Source organism: Trachinotus anak, unplaced genomic scaffold (assembly GCF_046630095.1).
Source record: "Trachinotus anak isolate AG129_WGS33_773 ecotype Australia unplaced genomic scaffold, CSIRO_AGI_Tana_v1 ptg000009l, whole genome shotgun sequence".
Classification (NCBI taxonomy): Eukaryota; Metazoa; Chordata; class Actinopteri; order Carangiformes; family Carangidae; genus Trachinotus; species Trachinotus anak.
In genome coordinates this window covers 21,438,114-21,460,750 of record NW_027273860.1, presented here as the reverse complement: position 1 = coordinate 21,460,750, position 22,637 = coordinate 21,438,114, and the positions used below count along the sequence as shown (strand labels likewise).

General features: G+C 41.7%; 1 protein-coding gene across 1 annotated transcript; it reads right to left on the bottom strand.

The window, feature by feature from the left end:
* Positions 1-1,659: 1,659 nt before the first annotated feature.
* On the bottom strand, positions 1,660-13,394 carry LOC139625645 (myosin-6-like). The gene is made up of 38 exons (XM_071485804.1): positions 13,358-13,394; positions 12,997-13,208; positions 12,735-12,878; positions 12,487-12,643; positions 12,323-12,350; positions 12,121-12,226; positions 11,940-12,032; positions 11,803-11,866; positions 11,611-11,709; positions 11,429-11,532; positions 11,210-11,348; positions 10,963-11,081; positions 10,704-10,853; positions 10,420-10,590; positions 10,012-10,321; positions 9,828-9,907; positions 9,540-9,745; positions 8,214-8,337; positions 7,977-8,113; positions 7,638-7,893; positions 7,301-7,543; positions 6,885-7,061; positions 6,638-6,783; positions 5,773-5,863; positions 5,293-5,682; positions 5,043-5,169; positions 4,846-4,964; positions 4,354-4,550; positions 4,081-4,264; positions 3,824-3,989; positions 3,613-3,737; positions 3,223-3,531; positions 2,937-3,140; positions 2,547-2,843; positions 2,371-2,475; positions 2,170-2,265; positions 1,957-2,091; positions 1,660-1,765 (listed from the first exon to the last, which is right to left on the bottom strand). The coding sequence occupies exons 2-38, from the start codon at positions 13,198-13,200 to the stop codon at positions 1,745-1,747; spliced, it is 5,823 nt and encodes a 1,940-aa protein (XP_071341905.1). The 5' UTR covers positions 13,201-13,208; positions 13,358-13,394; the 3' UTR covers positions 1,660-1,744.
* Positions 13,395-22,637: the final 9,243 nt, after the last annotated feature.

Below are 22,637 nucleotides of genomic sequence, written 5' to 3'. Positions count from 1 at the left end.
CCTCTACTTTTTGGTGGTAAAAAATGTCAAAAAATGTATATCATTGCATCATTGATTGGGGCTTAATCATGTGACATAGGCCACACCCACTTCCTCCATTTAATTTTTTTTTTTTTTTCACGAAGTTGGTACATATGCAAAACTTACATTTTCTAACTCCTCCTACAGTTTAACCCTATAATGCCAAATGCATCAAATTTGATACAAGCATTTCTGAGACCTATTGCATCACCTTATGGTAAAAACTTCACTCAAAACCCTCTTGTATCCAATCTGATACTTGTCTTCCAACCCCTGGTGGATACCTTTATCACTACAATTCAAACACATTACATGGGCCAATCCAAGTTGGCCACCTTCAGATAGTTCCCAACTCACTGGATCAAGGCAAAGAAAATTGTGATTTTTACGATTTTCCAGTGACATTTTCTGTGAAATTTTTAGTAATATTCTAACATGAACACTTAATCTGTTGAAGCAAGTTATAATTACATAATTTTTTGCATTTTAGTATGTAGTAAAATCGTGTATAAAATTTGGAGAAACCTATATGCAAATTATTTTTTTTATTTTTTTTTTCAAATTTTGTGAAAGGGCCAAATAAAGGTTCCAGATTCAAGAAATCAGAATTTTCTGTCCATTATTTCTGGGGTCAGGCATTACAGGGTTAAGTCTGATCTGCCTGAAAATTTCCACATAACATCTCCACACGTGCCTGATGAAGAGTTATCAAAATAATTTTTGCACTATAATAAAATGTCCAAGTTATGAGCAAAAAAATGTTTTTAACGACATAAAAAACACATATTGTTGCAAATCTTTTTCAAAGAAAATGCTATCAACATGAACTTTATATACTCCTCTCTTTCAAATTTGGCACAAATTAGACAATGGGGTCGCCAAAAATCGCAAAAGTTTAAAGTCAAAATAGTTGCTCGGATTTGTACGAAATTTGGTATGCATGATGTTGGGTGATTCCTGAGTGCAGGCATAACGTTTGGTGATGATTGGTCAAAGTGGGCTGGACTTATTCCAACAAATCCAATTCATACCACAATTGGCCTTTGCCAGTTACAATACACTTCCCATTACAGTGACAAGTGTAGCTCTGACGCTGGCATTCCTCCCAACGTTTGCCTCGTGTGCGTCGTCCTGTGGGGCCAACTTTGTCAGAGCCCACGGGGCGCAGGGGACTGCAGTTCTTGTTATTATTATTATTAACATTAAGATTAACATTATTGCATGACACCATGAGAGCAGTGAGATTTATTCTGAACAAAGCTAAAAGTCTACAGCAGCTCTGTGCTTTAAGCTAAATGCTAACATCAGGATGATAAATTCTTACTGTGACTAAGGGCTGATGTTTAGCATGTAACGTAAACGTTCAACCTCCTCTATACCCGCTGGTTTCTGTTCAGGGTTACAAGGAAACAAGCCTTACTGTACTTGTCCTGGAGCAGGGGCAGGGAAAAGCCAGACTGTAAAACTAACATACAGACAGAAAGATACATTCACACTTAGAGTTTCTTCCATGGGTAATAAAGATTTTTGCATACACAAGAACAACATGGAGACTCCTCACTGTCTCTGTTTACACCTGGGCTACAGACGGTGTCTTTAAGAAATCAGTGTGAAGTTGTGGAAATAACTGAACAACACTTTTGTGATGCTTCATTCTTTATTTTGCTTAGTTATAATTTTAAGGCACTTTAATGCAAAGACTTTGAAGGTTCCAGCTGATGCTTCACTCTCCATCATGTGTCTTCTGTATGAAAGACAGTAAATGACAATAATAAGGCGTATAATCATTTTATTAGCAGTATTCCAAGTGAATGCAAAAAAAAGCAATTGGATGTATTGTGTAGCTCTACAGTACATGGTGTCCTCTGTGATGATCACTGGTATGACTGCACAACTACAAGAAAAAACACAGAAATATGAAAGTGCATCACCAACCTTGGGTCCAGCATCGCGGCTCTTGGCTCTCATCTTGTTGACCTGCGACTCAGCAATGTCAGCCCTCTCCTCCGCCTCATCCAGCTCATGTTGCAGTTTACGGAGCTTGGTCAGATTGCTGTTTGCTTGTTCCTCCTATTGAAAAATTGATTCTGGTTAGGTATTTGAAGAGTATGGCAGCAAGACATCAACCTGGAAAACACTTGTACTTACAGCCTCCTCTGCAGCTCTCTTGTAAGATTTGACCTTCAGCTGCAGTTTGTCTACCAGATCCTGCAAACGGGACAGATTTTTCCGGTCCTCTTCCGTCTTCAAAGAGTTAAATAAGTTGAGTTATCCACTGATTTTCATAACAAGTTGATTGAGTAAATATGAATGGATCAAAGGAGATTATAGTAAATAGTAAAAATATACCTGATAGGTAAGCTCCTTGATGCGCCTCTCATATTTACGGACTCCTTTCACAGAGTCACTTCCCTTTCTTTGCTCAGCTTCCACCTCAGCCTCCAGTTCCTTCACCTATGAAATCAATGTCACAGTGTCAGAGACCAAGTACCATATCCACATTTGAATAAATCTGTATGCCTTACCCTGGCCTCCAACTTCTGGACTTGCTTCTTTCCACCTTTCATGGCTATTTGCTCAGCTTCATCCAGACGGTGCTGCAGGTCTTTGATGGTTTGCTCCATGTTTTTCTTCATACGCTCCAGGTGAGCGCTGGTGTCCTGCTCCTTCTTTAGCTCCTCTGCCATCATGGCAGCATCAGTTATGGCCTTCTTTGCCTTCTCCTCAGCATTTCTGCACTCCTGCACAGCCTCTTCCACCTCATTCTGAAGCTGGGTGGAGTCTGCCTCCAGCTTCTTCTTCTGGTTCAGCAGGCTGGTGTTCTGTAGGGAGGATAAGAGTACATTAGTATTAGCATTAGTAATTTGGGTATGCTGACAAATTATAATACACTGAGTACAAAACTGTTGACATACCTGGGAGTGCAGCAGCTGAACTCTCTCACTGACATCCAGCAGTTCCTGCTCAGCCAGTTTACGACCTCTCTCAGTCTGCTCCACCATAGATCTCAGCTCATCAAGTTCAGCCTGCAGCAGGTTGTTACGTCTCTCCACAATGGCAATGTTCTCCTTCAGATCATCATTGGCACGCAGAGCATCATCCAGCTGCAGCTGGGAGTCCTGTCAAGAGACAATCAAATTCTTTCTGTGATCTGACAAACAAAATAATCCATAAATAAATCCCATCTCTTGTAGGGCTTACCTTCAGATGAGTATGAACTCCCTTCAGCTGCTTCTGAGCCTCTGCTGCCTGCCTGTTGGCCTGGCTTAATTGGATCTCCATCTCATTGAGATCTCCCTCCATCTTCTTCTTAATCCTGAGAGCTTCGTTTCTGCTGCGAGTCTCAGACTCCAGGGAGCTCTGCAGCGTGTCTACCACTCTCTGATGGTTGCGCTTGCCCTGCTCCGTCTCCTCGTCCTTCTCAGCCAGCTTACGCTCAATGTCAGCCTTCACCTGGTTGAACTCAAGCTGAGCTCGCAGGATCTTACCCTCCTCATGCTCCAGAGAGCCCTGGAAGAACAGTCTCTTCTATTAATATGCATATGTTTCAACAATACAAGAAATATTGCTATCAAAGATATAATTGTAGACCTCAGCTTCTTCCAGAGCAGCTTGTATCTCAGCCTTCTCCTGCTCCAGCTGTTTACGAATCTTCTCCAGCTCGTGGATGCTCTTTCCTCCCTCACCAAGTTGTTCAGTCAGGTCAGAAATTTCCTCTGTTTGGGCCATATTTATTCATTTTATTATGTTCCCAACCTCCCTGCTGTACTCTGTAATCTGTGTTTTCTTTATATCTTCCTACCTTGGAGATTCTTGTTTTCTCGTTTCATGGTCTCCAGATGATCCAAAGATTCTTCATAAGAGTTCTTCAGTTTGAAGAGTTCAGTACTGAGAGTACGAGCCTCTTTCTGGGCACTTTCCAGCTCAGTTTGGGACTCATCATACTTTTGCTTCCACTCCGCAAGGACCTAGTTAAATAATGATCAGTATTAGATTACTCTCTATTAATTCATCCATTCACAATTCCCTAAAGTGTCATTTTTCCCTTTCTCATGTTACCTTGTCAAAGTTTCTCTGTTTCTTATCCAGAGCTGCAGCAGCAGCATTGGATCTCTCCACATCCACCATGAGATCCTCAATCTCACCCTGGAGCCTGTGTTTGGTTTTCTCCAGGGAGGAACATTTAGCATTAACAGCCTCCACAGCTTCTTCAGCATCTTGCAGGCGTTGGGCCAGTTTCTTCCTATTTGAGACCAGACATGTCACAATCATTTAACTCTAAATTTCTCAAAATTATGTTTGTGCTGTCACAGAAGAAACACCTGTTCTTACTTTGCATCTTCCAGCTCCTCCGTCCTCTGGATGGCATCAGTCTCATACTTGGTTCTCCATTGAGCCACCTCAGAGTTTGCCTTGGACATGCTGCGTTGTAGCTCAGCTTTGGCCTCCTGTTCCTCCTCAAACTGCTCCCTCAGCAAATCACAGTCATGGCGAGCAGACTGCACTGCATGGGCAAGTGCATTCTTGGCCTGTAAGGTTTTAGTTCAAGCACATGATGTCAATAGGGTAGACAATAGCCGATATGAATGGGGGGGGATTACAGCAGAAACTACAGACAATAAGCAGCTCTGCAGTGACAATCAGCTTTATGTACAGTTATATATGTGAAACTATGGCAGGGCAAATTAACCTTAATATTAAGCAGAAGCAAAAGACAATCGCTCTGATGATTGTTTGTCACCGAGATCATCCATCGGCACAACTCTAACTGTCAAATTTATGTATGGTCTATTTAGAAACTGTATTTATGATCATTTAAGGTACCTTGACTTCCTCCTCAAGCTGTCTCTTGAGGTCTTCAATCTGCTGAGTGTAAGACTGCTTCCCTCTGGTTAGCTGGGAGACCAAGGAGTCCTTCTCCTCCAACTGTCTGGCAAGCTCACCTTTTGTTAAGGAAGAAAATGATCCTCTTTTCTTAAATATTATATATTCTATTTAAGATATTCAAAGAACTGTCTTACCATTCTCAGTTTGAAGCTTTGCTTTCTGCATGGTGAAATCATTTATGATACGCTGGCCTTCATCACTTTTAGTCCTCAATTCACTCATTTGATCTTCAAGAGTGCGACACATTTTCTCCAAGTTTGTCTGAAAATAAAACAAAACTCGCTGACATATTAAGGAACTCTTTCATTCAGACATTTTAACAGATGAGAATGATCAGATGAGAGTGACACCATTCTGCTGGGGTCATTTATTGGTCGTACTCACTTTGGACTTGACAATCTGCTCCATGTTGGAGACCACATCATCCAGCTCAAGTCTGAGCTCGCTCTTTTCTTTCTCCAGCTTCTGTTTGACTCTTTGAAGGTTGTCAATCTGCTCTCCGAGGTCGGCCACGCTGTCTGCATTCTTCTTTCTCAGTGCAGCAGCAGTGGCTTCATGCTGCAGCGTTGCCTCTTCAAGGTCTCTGCGCATCTTCTGAAACTCAGCCTCTCTTTTCTTGTTCATCTCAATCTGGGCAGCAGTGGCTCCTCCAGCCTCCTCCAGCCTCTCACTGATCTCCTCCAGCTCTCTGGCCAAGTCAGCCCTCTGTTTCTCCACCTTGGCTCGGGCAGCTCGCTCTGCCTCCAGCTCTTCCTCCAGCTCTTCAATGCGAGCCTAAGATGTACAACTTCCATTAAGAATGCAAAATAAGAAGCAGAACAATGTCTTTAGTCATTTCAATGAGCTGTGTTAATGTCAGCTGACCTGTAGCTCCTTCAGTTTCTTCTGAAGTTGGCTCGCCAATGCTTGTTCATCTTCAATCTTGCTGAGAAGTTGGCTGATCTCAAAGTCTTTTCTGTTGAGAGAAAATTTATATTTAGCATGTTGTTCTTAGTGAGACTTTTTTAACATTTTATTGTCAATTATCAGACAAGAACATCAATACTGGGGAAATCTAGAGAACTGATTTAAAACTCTACATAGCAACTATCCAATTTACGGTCATGGAAAGACTATGGAAAGACTGTGGTCATTGCAAATAAACTATGGTTAACATATAGCAACTGAACACCTTGGTTAAAGGAGAGAACCTTTGTTATTGAGGTTACATTTACATTCAGACATTTGACAGACACTTTTATCCAAAGTCCAAAGACTTACAAGTGAGGGACATTACTAAAGCGAGTAGTAGGAAAACCTTGGTATAACTACTAAGTAGTACATCCATTAAACAAATGCAAGGAAATCAAGTAAAGAAGTGCAACAAAGGTGCATACTTAGTTCTAGTTAGACATGTTAGGATGTTAGAGTTGTTAGGAGAGGCAGTGCTCTCTGAAGAGATGAGCCTTTCTGTCTGGCTTTCAATAGCTTGTTCCAGCATGAGTGACCCACAGATGAGGATAGTCTGGACTGAGATTGCCTTGTGTGGAGAGATGGCAGACAATGCCAGATGACATTCCTTAGAGGAATTAAGTAGTTGAGAAGGAGCATAAGACTGTATGATTGAGTTAAAAAAGATGGGTGTGGACACAGAAGTTGTGCTTCACATCTATCCACCACCCCAATCTTGGGGAGTCATACCACATTCGAATGGCACTAAACGTTGGCATTTGATGTAGAGGAAGCTTACTTCTTCAGCTTCTCTTCTAGTTGCTGCTTGTCGTTCTCCAGGTCCATTAGACTCTCCTGGCTCAACTTCAGATCTCCTTCCAGCTTCCTCTTTGCTCTCTCAAGGTCCATCCTGACCTTTTTCTCTTGTTCTAGAGAACCTTCAAGCTATTTCAAAGCATGGAAAAAAAGAGATTCACTATATAAGACCTCAGACATTAAAATTATCAAGTCTAGATTCTGATGAATTTATGTAACATCATACTCACATCATCAACTTGCTGCTCCAGCTTGGCTTTGGCCTTGGTCAGAGTGTTGACTTTGTCCTCCTCACTCTGCAGGTCGTCCAGCGTTTGCTGATGAGCCTCCTGAAGAGCTTTCTTCTCTTTGGTCAGCTTGGCAATGATTTCATCCAAAGCTGCCATCTCCTCGGTCAGGTTTTTAACCTAGAAAAACAATTTACAAAGTTGATGTTACAGTTATCTGCAGTAACTGATTTTGACCACTTGGAGGTACTTGTGAACATGGCAATGAGATGATTAACTTGTTAGCAAACAGTTGCATATTTACAGCAGATAAAGAGTAACATTAGTATTAATTTACAATCATATCTCTCACTGCCTGCTGCTAAACCCAATATTCACTAACTGTGTTTTGGTCTCTACCAATTCTTGATTTTAATTACCTTGTTTTCAGTGGCATGTTTTTCCTTTTCCACTTTAGCCAGAGTCAGCTCTAGATCATCAATGTCCTTCTTGAGTTCTGAACACTCATCCTCCAGCTTCCTCTTCTTGGCAGTCAACTCTGCATTCATCTCCTCTTCATCCTCCAGTCTCTCTGTCAGCTCTTTGACTTTGGCCTCAAGCTGGATCTTGCTCTTGATCAAACCCTCACAGCGCTCCTCAGAATCTACAAGATTGTCTTGTTCCTGTAGACAGTACATTTATCAGATGTTGTAATTCACCACTTTTTTAAGTAAATCTTTGTTTATCGTTTTAGGTAAATTGAATGACTGATCTTACAGATTGGACTTGGAGCTGCAGGTCATTCTTCTCTTGAAGAAGGGTGACCATCTTTTCCTCCAGCTCTTTCTTGCGGGCTTCAGATTTAGCATATGACTCTTTGAGCTTTGTGAACTCCTCCTTCATGTTTGCCATCTCCTTCTCAGTCTCAGCTGATTTCAGTAGTGGTTTGATCTTGAAGTACATCTTCATCCATGGCCAGTTCTTGACTCCCATGAAGGCACGTACGTTCCACTGGATCACCAGTAAGGAATCTCTGTGGACAACATGAGTAATCATGAATCCATTTTTCACAGTGCCCTTCCTTTTTCACAGTAAATTCGGGGGTTAAGAACCAACCTGCGCTCAACAATCTTCTGAAACTCAATCCTAGCAAGTATTCCTCTGGCTCTTGCTTGAATTCCAGTGATGATGAGAGCGAGACGATCATCTCTCATCTCCTCAAGAACACCCAACAGACCGGCTTTGAAGAACACCTGATATTGACAGAATTGACAGTTTTTCAGAACTTTTCCGAAGCATTGACCCCAAAATTCAACCATGCTCGTTTTAGTAAATATACAGGCAGAAACCAACCTTCGTGTGACCCAGTTTATACTGCTCATGGTCAATATCTAGAGAGCCCAGCAGTTTTTCTGCTGCTTTCTTGTTGTCAATGAACTGTCCCTCAGGGATAGCATTAGGGTTCAGGATACGGTATCTGAAATGATATAGCCATACATTTATTACAATTATTGAATGAGTTTGCAAATAAATTCTAAGTGCTTATCACAGGCTGAGCCAGTCTGGATTAACTTCCGGATCTAGTCCATTTATGACATCCTCCTACTGCCAATCCAATCTTGTCCACTGGGGTCTGTCAGACACACAAGGCTTGTCCACTTTAGCAGGGAAAGAGAACCCTTGAAGATGTCCTGAGTTTTGGCCTGAAGGCTGTGTTGTAAGGACATTACCTGTGGTATCACAGCCAGGTGCATGGGTTAAAAGCAGATACCACCAGCACAGGTATTATCAGAAGAAAAAACTGCAACCAAAAAGAAAATAAACTGGCTTTGTGAAGGAATGGGAGAACCTGTGTCTTTGCCACTGCTTTGCCAGCTGAAGTATGACCTAGGGAGACAGTTCAAGTTTCAACACACCATTGCAGTAACTGCACACAGGTCAGACATGGTGTACATGTGCAAAACAGCAATGCAAGCAGTCCTAGTGTAATAGACTATACACAGTCTCTACACAGACCTGCAGCACTGCACGAAAGTGATTAGCCAAAAGTGACATGCACAGTGGGTTCCCATCAAGGTTAGCTGTAGAGGTTTCATACAGGGTCTTAAAGCTCCTTGGCCAGGACTAAAGCATCTTCAGTCTCTTTGCCTGCCTAGCAGCCAAGAAAAAGGCATCATTGTGCCTGGCCAAGGTGCTTAAGGGCCCTGCTTGGGGACTGTCTGGTAAAACCTCTGCAGCTATCTTTAATGGTTGCACTTTGTTCACGCTATCCTCCGCTCCAGCACACAGGTCTGCAGAGCAACATCACTGATGCTGCAAACATTAAGATCAAGGTCAAAGCGCTGACAACCCATGTCACTTGGACAGAAGCTGGACCCTGGCTGTGTCACCTAGGATCTAATGTTAAAAGACCCCAAGCACCTGCTGACCCCTGATTAGATCACTGATGATGTGATCCAGTTTATAAATGTGACCTCATATCCTTGGACTTTCCTCCTGTTCCTAGATTCACTTGCTCAACCGCTTCCCTTTCCCAATCACTGGAACTTCCTTGCCAATGTTAACATGTATTATTTGCTCCTGTTGATTTTCTCCCCTTCATTTATGCTTTGGTCCTCCCTGCCTGTGCTCCGACCACCAGCACGCAAACTAATAATAAATAGAAATAGGTCTTCTTGCCTTTGTTTGAAGTCTCCATACTGAATCCTGTTGGGGAATCCCTTCCTGCAGATCCTGATGCCTTCCAGCACACCATTACAGCGCAATTGGTGCATGACCAGAGGATTCTCCATCGCCCCAGGAGTCTTGGTCTCATTGGGGATGAGGCAGCGTACAAAGTGTGGGTGAGTTGACCTGAGATTGGTCATCAGTTTGTTCAGGTTCTCCTATACATGAGGACAACAAATATGAGTAGGTTCTGTGTACCAAACCTAGGCCTCAGTATATCAAACTGTAGACATTGTTTACCCTGTGCAGTGCAGACACAGTCTGGAAAGAAGATCCTTTCTTCTTTCCTCCTTTTCCTCCCTTGCCTCCTGCATCTTGAGCTGTGTGGAAGGGTAATATATGATTTTAACTGTCATTTTCTCACAAACTGATACTCTGAAAGATTCACGGGCAGTAATAATGAATATGGTAAAAGATGCCTTACCTGAGTCTGCACCAGCATACCCAACAAACAGCATAGACAGTAACTTCAGGGTGGACTTCTGATACAGTCCCACCACAGTCTCATTCAGTGGGTCCCTGTTCTTCTCCAGCCAGTTAGAGATGTTGTAATCCACAGTACCAGCATAATGTACCAGGGAGAAATGAGCCTCTGGTTTCCCTTTAACAATCCTGGGCTTCTGGAAGTTGTTACTTTTACCCATATGGTTATCATACAGTTTGGCTTTAAATGTTGCATCGCTGGCTTTGGGGAACATGCACTCCTCTTCAAGGATAGACATGATGCCCATGGGCTGAAAGAAGGAATCAATTATAATTCACTGAATGTAAACTTTTGCTTTTGTCATATAATTTCCATAGCCACTGTTATCCAATTTAACTCTGTACCAACCTTCTCAATGAGTTCAATGCAAGCTGCCAAGTCCATACCAAAGTCAATGAACTCCCACACGATCCCCTCTTTTTTGTACTCCTCTTGCTCCAACACAAACATGTGGTGGTTGAAGAACTGCTGCAGCTTCTCATTAGTGTAGTTGATGCACAGCTGCTCAAAGGTGTTGAACTGTACGCGTAAGGAAATATTTGAGAGAAAAGATAATAGTTTTCCTGTTTTCATGTTCATTCAAACTTACAGCTGATTTCATGCAGCATGTTCATTTAATCTCTGACACTCACATCAAAGATCTCAAATCCAGCGATGTCCAGCACACCGATGAAGTACTGGCGAGGTTGTTTGGTATCCAGAGACTGGTTGATTCTCACCACCATCCATAAAAACATTTTCTCATACACTGACTTGCCGAGTGCACCAATAGAGTAGTACACCTGGAAAATTGTATACATGTTATAAGATTAGTGTTTGAACTCACCTTACTGTCTAAATTCCAAACAGAGCTCAACAGACCTCAGTGCAGTTCCTGCTTTTTCAACTCACCTGCTGCACACTCTGACCTTTGGTGACCCACTCATTGCCTACTTTCACTCTTGGGTGACACAGGCCTTTGATGAGGTCGGCAGAGTTAAGGCCCATCAGATATGCAACTTTGTCGACATCTGAAAATGGATTTTGTTTAGAACTTACATTTACTACAGTACATGTTTTTGTTTGAGAGAGACTAGAATCTGTTATAGTGACCCTCTTGTTTGAGAATATACAGGTCCTTATTGTCCTGGTCCTTTACCTTCTGTGCCATCGGGCTCTGCTTGCTCTTCCCTCTGCTTCTGCTTAAACTTCATGTTTCCATAATGCATGATGGCTCCAGTCAGCTTGTAGATGCCGTTCTTCTCCTCTTGTGTGAAGCCCAGGACATCAAAAGCTTCCTTTAACAGCAAAAGGACATTTGACTTTGGTCGTGAAATTATATGTGTGGAATTTTTGACGAGCACTCATTTTCACCTACATCAGTAGCCTGCAGCTCGTCTGCATCATTGATGGAGGCCACAGTTGTCTCTCCTTGGGAGATGTAGCAGTAGTCATAGGGGTTGTTGGTGATCAACAGCATTTCTGTGAATGAAAAGAATTTTCAGTCTGTGTGTATGTGATACTTTTGAGAATCAAAAATACGTTTCATTCAGCACTGACCCAGCAGTTCTGGTTTCCTTTGGGACAGAATCTGGTAGAAGATGTGGTAGTCTCTCTCAGCCTTTAGCTGATAAGTGACACGAGATTTCTCCAGAAGATCTGACAACATACAACATATCGATATTAAGGTCAGTTCCTGAGCTGGGAGAACTCTTTTCCTGACTTTAACTTATTTATGTTCTGTGTACTCACAAGTTTCAATATCAGCTGAAGACAGTTTGCCACTGACTCCAAAATGAATTCGAATGAATTTACCCTGTAATGAGAAAATGTTTGGTGATGCTGTGAACATGACATAGTCTCAGGCTGTTTTAAATTACCAAACTTACAAATCTGGAGGAGTTGTCATTCCTGATGGTTTTTGCATTTCCAAAAGCCTCCAGAGCAGGGTTGGCCTGGATGATTTGATCCTCCAGGGTGCCCTGTGGATTTCATGGATGCCAAAATTTAGGCCCTAAAGTTCAAAACTCAAACCTTTGTTTGGATCATGATATAAACAGAGAAACCAACCTTCTTCTCCTGACTGGCATCCTTCTTTCCAGTAACAGCTGCAATGCTGGCAAAGTACTGGATGACTCTCTTGGTGTTCACAGTCTTTCCTGCACCAGATTCTCCACTGGGGATGAAAAACACTCAACATATAAACTGAACATTTTGTAAAAACATGAACTTTTCAAGTTGATAACATGTATGATGTTGAAGAATTACTCACGTGATGAGGATAGACTGGTTTTCTCTGTCTGCAATATTTAAGACAGCATTCAGTGTTATGGCAGTTTTCTTTAAATGCATAGATGGTGTCAGAAAGGATGTTAGCGTTTCCTAAAGCAAAGGGTTGCATTAGAGATGGCATGTTATACAAAGAGCTCAACATACCTGACAGCATGTACTGGTAGGCGTTGTCAGAGATGGAATAGATGTGAGGAGGAGCTTCACTCCTCTTCTTTCCTCTGTACGCGTTGACCACCGACTGATCATACACTGGCAGCCACTTGTAGGGGTTGACAGTCACACAGAACAGCCCTGAGTAGGTCTGTAGACAAAGATACACACATCAAGTCCTTTTTCATTGGACTGCAGTCTTGTACAGTGGAGAGATCTGCAGGTTTGTGGTCATTACTCACGTAGATCATCCACGCTGCATAACGCTCTTTGAGGTTAAACAGCACAGCAGGTTCATGGAGAAAGGTGAACATCGCCATGTCCTCAATTTTATCAAACTTTGGTGGGTTCTGAGGGTGGACATCTGCCTCCTTCACAGTTACTGTCTACAATCAGACATAGGTGTTAACGGTGTTGTTGTGATCTATACTGATGTTCAGTACTGCAGCTGTAGGCAACGATAGCACAGTTAGGCACAGGATTTTTAGCCTGTTTGAACTATACCTTTCCCTCTTCAGTTTCAACAGTGGCTTTGTCGCCGTCTCTGCTGATGACTTTGGCTTTAACATACTCCACCTCAGGGTCGGGCACAAAACATTGCTTCTTCATGTCAAAGGGTCGAGTCTGGGCCTCCAGACGCTCCTTTTCTGACTTTCTCAGGAAGGGAGCGGCGGGCCCAAACTCCGCCATAAGGGCGTCACTTGCCATGTTGGAACCTGTTCAGTAGAAATGATATAAACTACATGCAGACCTTTACATGTGTACAAATCAAGACTTATTGGTCAAATATTCATCTTAACAAGCACTGAAACTCATTCCGTAGTTCACAGTTAGTGCTGCCATTTTACTGATAATATAAACGTACTTGTGTGTTCACTCCTTTGACAAGATGAATTCTTTATATCTGCTGTAAATTATACAGAAAAATTACCATTTAGAAACTTCACAACACCTCATCAATATTTATTGTTAAATCCAGAAGATGTAATGAAGAATATAATCCTGTATTAAAAATCTGCCCAACAGTACTTACCCTCAGGCTGTCTGGTACTGTAGGGTCCCAGGTCTCCAGCCCTTCTTATAAAGGATGTAGTCCAACCCTATGAGGATGAGAAATTAATTATTCAGAGCATCCAGCAGATGATGTGGACATTTAGGCAGAGGTGTTTACCTCTTTGACTTATAAGGCTCATTACCATTTGTTCTCACACTCCCAAAAAGGAGAAGCTGCTGGTGCGATGACATCAGGTCAGCAATTGTAAATTTCAGCCTTGCTCTATTTTAACCCACCCCATTATTTTCCTGGCATAAAGGAACATCATTTGAGACACCGGATTGTCTTTTGGATTTGTTTGCATCAGCACAGACAATTCAGACAGTGTTAAACTTCTCTGCTGTTGACTGGATTCTTGCAACAAAAAGACACGAAACATGTGCACAAATAACTCAAATTATCCATCTGACATTAGCACATACACCTGTCTCCTGCTGATGAAGGTCACAACGCTCCATTGTCACAAATGTGAGAACATCTCTGGCGAGCGTGGCCTCTGGCCTGTCAACTGCTCCTTCTCTTTATCCTTGAGAACAAAGATAAACCTGTGAAATACTTCTTGGATTCTTTCTGACACTTGTGAGGTGCGTTTGATTGCCAGACCTTGGCCTCTCATTGTTCTGTGGCAGGTGCTTTACATTTGTATAGGTCTCACTGGACATAAATAAACAACTATAGGTCATACACAGACGTAATGACGTTGGCGTATGACCTGGTGCCCAACAGGACTTTCGTTTAGAAAGATGATTGAACAATTACTATTAAATAAAAAACATTTACACCAGGAAGCAATTTACGCCAGATAATCAATATCAATCAATATTAATGAGAAATATGTTGTTATCGCATTAGTCAATAAGTAAGACACATCACAGTGTGTGATAACTAAGACAGGCAGGAATAAAAGGATAATTATCGTCACAGAACTGACTGTAAAACAAACAGGACTGAAACAGATCCATCAGACAAACAGAGAGTGAGCACAGAGGTCCCGAGGTCCAGCTGAGGGTGTCTTCATGTCAAACTCCTGTCAGGGTTTTACTGTCTGAGGAAAGTGACATGTACAGGGTGTTAATTGTGATTACTGTGGACCTTGACACACCACTTGAGAACCTCTTTGAATGTCACAAATTCACACCTCAGGTTTAGCTGTGACCTCACAAAACAGGAGGTCAACTCTCCATGGTGTCCAGGTCTCAGCTGTCTACTTGTCTCTGGAAGCAGAAGAGTGACTTCTTCCTGGTCTGAAAAAAAAATTCTTAACCTCACATAACTTATCCTCATTTGTAGTGATGTGTATTACAAATTACACAATTTAAAAATAGATTATCTTACTGCATTTTCCTTTTTAAGTTATGTTTAAATGAATGTGATGAGTGGAAACTTTATCATTCCAAACATTTTGGGAAAAGTTGATTCACTTGATGCAGAGAGTTCGGTGAGAAGCTCAACTCTACCGTCTGTTAGACATGAAGATATGAAGCTATTTATTTTTCCCATGTTTCTTGTCTTTGTGCTGAGCTGAGTTACATAGTTGCTGCTTCCAGCTACATCTTCAGTTTACACCTACTAGTGATACTAATCTTATTTCTTACTGGGACTTAAGAGTCCCAGTAAGAAAGCAAAATGTCACTGTATTCCTTTTGTTATGCCCTGTTATGCCCCTAATGTTGGGCCCCCACTCTTCCCTCTCCCAAGTTCACAAAGTAGGAGTTTTTATGTTTTTAAAGCTTCAGAGCAGAGTAATGCCCATAACGTCAAACAACAACCTGATCCTGCCGAACGAAATAAAATGAACCAAAAAGACAAGTGTTACTTGCTACTGCTCCACTACTCTTTTAGTTAGGCTATTTACATTTGACAGTAATTCACAAGACAGTAGCTCTAATGACAAGCTCATTGGCCTGTTAACTAGTCTGAACACACTGAAGCTCACAGCTCACAAACTACTGAAGCTCTCTGGCAGCTCAAAGACAACCAGATGGAAGGCAGAGGGTTGGCACCAGCTGAGGTTTAAATCGTCCTGTTTTCCAATCAGTACGAGGAACACCACCTGCACCACATCACACACTCACACACTCGCACACTAGTGGCACACACTAAAGTGGAGGAGGGAGAGGAAGCTGTCAAACACAAGAATTAACAAATGATCGAGAGTCATCACATCTCCCCACCCAAAGAAAATCAAACATTTTCCCCCTTGAGAAAAATGTTTGATTTAAGACCAAGACATCACATCAGCCATAATGTTATAAACCCTTCGTTATATAGATATCAACATCTTAGTATATAATAGAGACCATCGTATCAGTCGCTGGTTACTGTTCTGTACCCAAGTCAAAAACACCAGTGGATTTTGGTGTTGTAAAGCTCACTGTAAGGATAACGCCTCCTTCTCAAACTGACTGCATCAAAGACACTCTCACTTTCCTCTGACCACTTCAGTGGTTTGTCAGTGCAGCAGTAACATCAGCAAAGTTTTTGCAAGACGCACAGTAATATGCCGCCATTCCCAAAAAATGGCAGAGCTCACAGCACATTTTGGGAGCTGGGAAACCTAAGACTGCCTGCACCTTGACAGAGACGGGGCTCACGCAACCCTGTCCCACCTGTTTACCCAAATACGTTACAACACCTTCCCATACTCAGACTTGACCAGGTTAAGTGTGAGGGAGGCAGTGTACAAACTGTCAACAATCTGGTTTTGTGATGCTGTTCAGTTTACAATAACAGTTACAGAAACGTGGAGTCTGGTCAGATTTGAGGATGAGTAATGAAGGAGAGCTCCACCACTGGAACAGCTGAGGAGACACTTTCCCTCCTGCTGCGTTAAACCCCATTTTGTCAGATGGACTCAATAGACTATTGGTTTGTTATGACCCACATGACAATGACATGACTCAACAGATAAGTTAGAGTGGGAATATCATCAAAATGGGTTGGGTAGTTTTCAATAAGCCCACTAATATCACCCGAGCTGAATCAGGCAGATGCGACAGGAATGTGTCCAGCTCTGACGCACACAAGACACAGAATCACAACTGTTAGCTAAGCCCTCATCCCTGGTCTTTGTGAGGTTTACTGACAACCACAGAGGCCACGAGCTATCTTCATTTTCTTGTGCCACATAACTTCAGAGCATGTTGATAGGGTACACATGAGTTTTTTTCTTGTGATTAGGACTTTGCACCACATGATCCCTTTCACTGATATAGCAGTCAATCACATATGGACCACAGAATTTCACCTGCAGCAGGTAACAAAACCAAGACACAGACACCGGGCTGAAATGTTCACCCAATTCCTGTCATAGTTTTTTTTCATCTTGGACTGGGCACATGCACGTGCACGGTGCAGTCTCTCCCAAGAAGCGGAGTAGCTCATGGTGAAGCAAGGCTTTAAGGGTTTGTTGGACTCTCTCTGATGCCCCCTGACTCTCTGGGTGACAGGCACTGGAGGTGTGGTGATGGCCTCATACTGAGCTGTTACATAACCTGAGACATAAAATTTAAACCCTGATCACTTTGAATATGTTTTGGAAGTGAACAACAAGAAGGCCAAAGGTGGAAAAGAACTTTACAAGTGCAAATGACCAACACAGTCCACACTGAGGTGATTGGTCTATGACACGGATTGGCTTTAATGGAGCAGCTATATTTAAATTTAATCAGATTACATTAAAGCTCAGACATCACTTTAATGCAGTTTCCATTATAATTTTTCAAACTGAATATGCTAAAACAAAAAGCCAGAAGAACAATAGATGTGAAGCTGTCCAAATACTTATGGCCTGGACTGCACATCAACACAGGGAGGTAATGGTCAAATATTATGAAAGTGTAGTGTTAAAGAGCTGGTGGAGGAAGCGTCTCAGCTTGTTATATACTGACTGTGATGTGTCCCACAGCAGCACCTGTTCACCATCACACCAGCTTCTCTCTGTCACTTGAGCTGACAGATGAACTTGAACCTGATGCACAGCACAGCAGCTCACATCCTGTCCACACGTGTTGAGAGCTCTGAAGCTGTTGCCATCCTTCAGCAGGACAATGAGGCGTAACCCAACACGTCTTTGTTCCTGGTCCTGGTCTCCTTCCTTTTGTCCTTGAGGACAAAGATAACTCACTGACATTCCCTCTGAGCGCCTGTCTGTGATTTAGGTCAACAGCTTCAGACGTGCATTTGGATCTGTATGTCAAATAGCAACACATGACTGTCAACTGTATCTGATCACTGCCATGCACAGTACACAAGACACAAGAGACACACAAATACAAGTATGCATTTGTAGTTCATGTGGATAACATGGATGACATTTCTAGTCTTATTCTCCTCAGAGCTGAGGTGTCAAAAACTTTAATCATATTTTATATAATTGATGCAGAGGTGGGGATTTAAGTCACATGACTTGAGTCAAGTCATGTGACTTAAATCACAAATTTAATTGATGTATTTTTTTCTATTTAACAGTTTATGCCTATTTTACTATGGGTTTTATGAATTGCTGTAAATTTACGGTGGATTTACAACAGTATAATACTGTATTTCATAGTAATTGTAAAATACTGTTAAATATTCATCCCTCACATGTAAATTTACAGTTATTGCGGTCGGTTTAGCAGTAACAGTACATAACTGTAATTTAACAGCATGAAGTAGTATTTTTCAAACTTACAACCGCAAAGTGGGAGAGAAACAGGGAAATTTTCAAAAGCAAGTGGGGGCCTGGACTTACTGAAGTGTCTCTGTAAGCTGATGGAGGAGAGGAGTCAGTGTGATATTCCCAGGAGCAATATTAAAACCAGATCAATCACATTTTATTGTGTCTGTTCATTGAAATGAATTAATATTGTCATATTAGCCTAGCATTAACTAGAGCAAAATGATATTTTGTGATATGTGTGCTGACACTTGCACTGATATGTTAACATAATCAGGCACATGTGGACCCACAGTTATCCAGTGCTTCTTTTAAATGTCTTCATCCTGCACGTCACAGAACTTTCCAACAGTTCAGAAGTTTCCTCTGTATCAATCATTGCTCTTTTTTTATTTTTTGCTTGTTTTACAGGCACTTGTCATAGGTGATTGAGGATACCTTCCCGTTTCTCCCTGTCACTTTTGCTATCATACAGTTACATACAGTCACACATTTACTGCAAAAGACTTGTTTCTAAGCTAGACTGTGGTACAGTTCTGTTACTCCGTTCTTTTACTGAGGAAATGTAAGAAACTAGAGCAATATTTTATTAAATGTGTATTCTCTTGATTAACCTTTTTTTTAAATGGGGGATTCAAATGCAAAAGTAATAGACTGTATTACCCTTTGTAAATAACAGTAACATGCTAGCATGTACTGCAAAATTACAGTAAAGGCCAGTTGTCCTATTGTCATATACTGCAATCCAGTATACAGTAATATACTGTTAAAATAAATTACAGTACATGCACTGTAATATCACAGTAAATTACTGGCGTCCCTGCCAGTATTTTACTGTTATTTTATGGTGAAATTCTTTACAGTGTGTGTCATGTAAGCCACTGACGCCTAAAATTATCTCAGGATTTTAAAAGTAGCTATCCATCCATCCATCTATCAAGAGCCAGATCCTAATTTAATTGGTTCTTTGGTGCAAGTCAGTGGAAACTGGGGCTGATTTATTTATTTATTTGGATCCCCATCAGCTACCACCAAGGTAGCAACTACTCTTCCTGGGCTCCACTCAAGTACATCATAATGCAGAACAATACTGTAAATTAAAATCAAAGACAAACAGGAACAAGAAAATAATGACAAACAATAGTAACACTGCTAATAACTATAATAGCATGACAAGTAGCCCACCCATACTGTATCTAGGGGAAGACTGTATCGGCTACATTTAACTGCCGGCACCTGAGGCATTGTTCACTTGGGCCTGTCGGCCTTTTTAGTCCTGTGTTTTATTGTGTGTGTGGATGATAGATGTTAACTGGGGAGGGGAAATGTGAAATGTGTATACTTTGGTGTGCATCCACTCGCCTTATGTGAGTATCCACATGCAATTAAGCTTAGATGATTGTTTATTTGATTTTGTTTTGTTGTGTGGGAATTTAAATTGCCTGCAACTTGCAATTAATAATTTTGGTTGCCTGTATTAATTGTACGTTTATTGTGGTTACTTTGAGCAGGTTGCAGATAATTGTTGACTGTCCAATTATGATTCAGTTTGTTTTGTATTGATTTGTTTATTTATATAGTTAGTTATTTCCTTTTTGTGCAGTTAGGTTTGATTTTGTTTATATATTTTCTTGTTGTTTCTATACCTTCAATTGTGTATGTGTCCTTTCAAAGGTCGAGACTACGGTGGTGGATGTGGTGTCCACGGTGGCAGTGTCTCCTCCCTGTGTGCTGTGTGTATGTCCTCACCCTGGGTTGATTTTCACTATTGTGTGCATGTGTGTCACGAGTGTTTGGGGTGACTTTCCTGGGACCCCTTTTACCCCTTGGACCCATCTCCCTACTGGTAGGCCTCCACCCTGACTGGTCTCCCTTCTTTCCCTTGCAACATCAGTGTGGATGCTATTTGATTCCTTTTTATTATTTGACATGTTTAATAAAGTAATTTTGTAACTGTACCTCATCTCTGCCCTGTTGTATGACGGATCTGAGTGCCTTAAGATTGTAATAATTCCCTGGGTGAAATTCACAGGGTGGCATTGTCTGGCAACACTGAGCTAAGGTTGGAGTGTATCAATTGGCAACCCCGGTTGCCACACATGCATAAATGAATAGGCTCTTAAGAAAGTTCAGGTTGTTCCCAGCTCTAAAAGCTCTGTCTCATACTCAGCTGATAAGTCATCGTCAGTTGCTGGATCTTGCTGACACATTTCATTCTGGCTCAGTCAACTTCTGGACCAGGACCAGACAACCTGTCTTTATTAGAAAGAAAGAGGTACAGTACACTCCATCTGATGTTGAAGTAATTTCCTTAGTTATTCCGCCTCTGGCTCTTTTCCAGACATTTTTTTAACAAGCTGTTGTTTATCCCCTACTAAAGATGCCCAATCTGGACCCTTTATCTTCAAATACTTACTTATACAGACCTATCTCAAAATTGTCTTTTTATCTAAGTTATTGAGAAAGTAATCTCATTTCAATTAACGTCTTTTATGAGCAAAAATAATCTTTTTAATTGTCTCCAGTTTGGTGTTAGAGTACACCACAGTCGGTACTGTGGTGCAGCTCTTGTTAAGGTTACAAATTACTTATTGTTGGCTGCTGTCAATGGTTACTACTCGCTTTTAGTTCTTTTAGCTGTAAGTGATGATTTGACACACTTACAGCTATGTCCTCCTTCATTGACTAGAAACATGGGCTCAACCCTGTGCCTTTTACACTTCTACCTCTTAAACAGAACTTTTTCTGTTGTTCTGGATAACTCCATTTCTTCAACAGTTCAGTTAAGTTGGGGTGTTCCTCAAGGTCCCATTGTTGGCCCCCTTCTCTTCTCAATTCACATGCTGCCACTTGGCGAGTTTATTCAGAATCCTGGTGTGTTCTATCATTTTTATGCTGATGACACCCAGTTATACACTCACTGGCCACTTTTTTAGGTACACCTGTTCAACTGCTCGTTAACGCAAATATCTAAGTGGCCAATCACATTGCAGCAACTCAATGCATTTAGGCATGTAGACATGGTCAAGACAACCTTCTGAAGTTCAAACTGAGCATCAGAATGGGGAAGAAAGGTGATTTAAGTGACTTTGAACATGGCATGGTTGTATATGCCAGACAGGCTGGTCTGAGTATTTCAGAAACTGCTGATCTACTGGAATTTTCCTGCACAACAATCTCCAGGGTTTACAGAGAATGGTCTGAGAAAGAGAAAATATCCAGTGAGCAGCAGTTCTCTCTGAGAAAAGGCCTTGTTGATGCCAGATGTCCGAGGAGAATGGCCAGACTGCTTAAAGCTGATACAAAGGCAGTAACAGTAACTAAAATAGCCACTCATTACAACCAAGGTTTGCAGAAGAACATCTCTGAATACACAACACGTCAAACCTTGAAGCAGTGGGGCTACAGCAGCAGAAGATCACACTAAGTGCCACTCCTGTCAGCTAAGAACAGGAAATTGAGGCTCGTCAAAACTGGACAATAGAAGATTAGAAAATCGTTGCCTGGTCTGATGAGTCTTTGTTCCTGCTGCAACATTCGGATGGTTGGGTCAGAATTTGGCGTCAACACCATGAAAGCATGGATCCATCCTGCCTTGTATCAATGGTTCAGGCTGGTGGTGGTGTAATGGTTTGGGGGATATTTTCTTGTCACACTTTGGGCCCCTTAGTACCAACTGAGCATCATTTAAACACCACAGCCTACCTGAGTATTGTTGCTGACCATGTCCATCCCTTTATGACCACAGTGTACCATCTTCTGATGGTTGCTTCCAGCAGGATAACGCGCCGTGTCACAAAGCTCAGTTCATCTCAAACTGGTTTCTTGAACATGACAGTGAGTTCACTTTACTCAGATGTCCTCCACAGTCACCAGATCTCAGTCGAATAGAGCACCTTTGGGATGTGGTGGAATGGGAGATTTGTATCATGGATATGCAGCTGACAAATCTGCAGCAACTTTGTGATGCTGTCATGTCAACATGGACCAAAATCTCTGAGGAATGTTTCCAGGACCTTGTTGAATCTATGCCACGAAGAATTAAGGCAGTTCTGAAGGCAAAAAGGGGTCCAAACCGGTAGTAGCAAGGTGTACCTAATAAAGTGGCCGGTGAGTGTAAAGCTCATGGAGCATTGTGACTCTTACCTCTTGCCTTTCAGATATTAAATCCTGAATGTCCCAAAATTCGTTTAAATTTACCAGTGATAAAACTGAAGTAATTCTGTTTCGCCACCTGAATTCTGTTGGCTCTCTCCGTGCAAATCTTTGTTACCTCTCTAATTATATTAAGCCGGCTGTTAGGAATCACCAAGTAATATTTGACACTCACCTAACTTTTGATAATCAAGTCAAACATGTGGTTCAGTTTTGTTTCTACCAGCTTTAGTAAGGTAATGCACTTTATTCTGGAATCAGCCAGGCCTCTCTCTC

Coding starts and splice junctions, on each gene's coding strand:
- LOC139625645 (XM_071485804.1), bottom strand. CDS start 13,200: ATGGCAAGTGACGCCCTTATGGCGGAGTTTGGGCCCGCCGCTCCCTTC. Junction 5,170..5,292: donor AGCAGATTGTCAAGTCCAAA/GTGAGTACGACC, acceptor TTTTATTTTCAG/ACAAACTTGGAGAAAATGTG. Junction 3,141..3,222: donor GAGTTCATACTCATCTGAAG/GTAAGCCCTACA, acceptor GTCTCTTGACAG/GACTCCCAGCTGCAGCTGGA.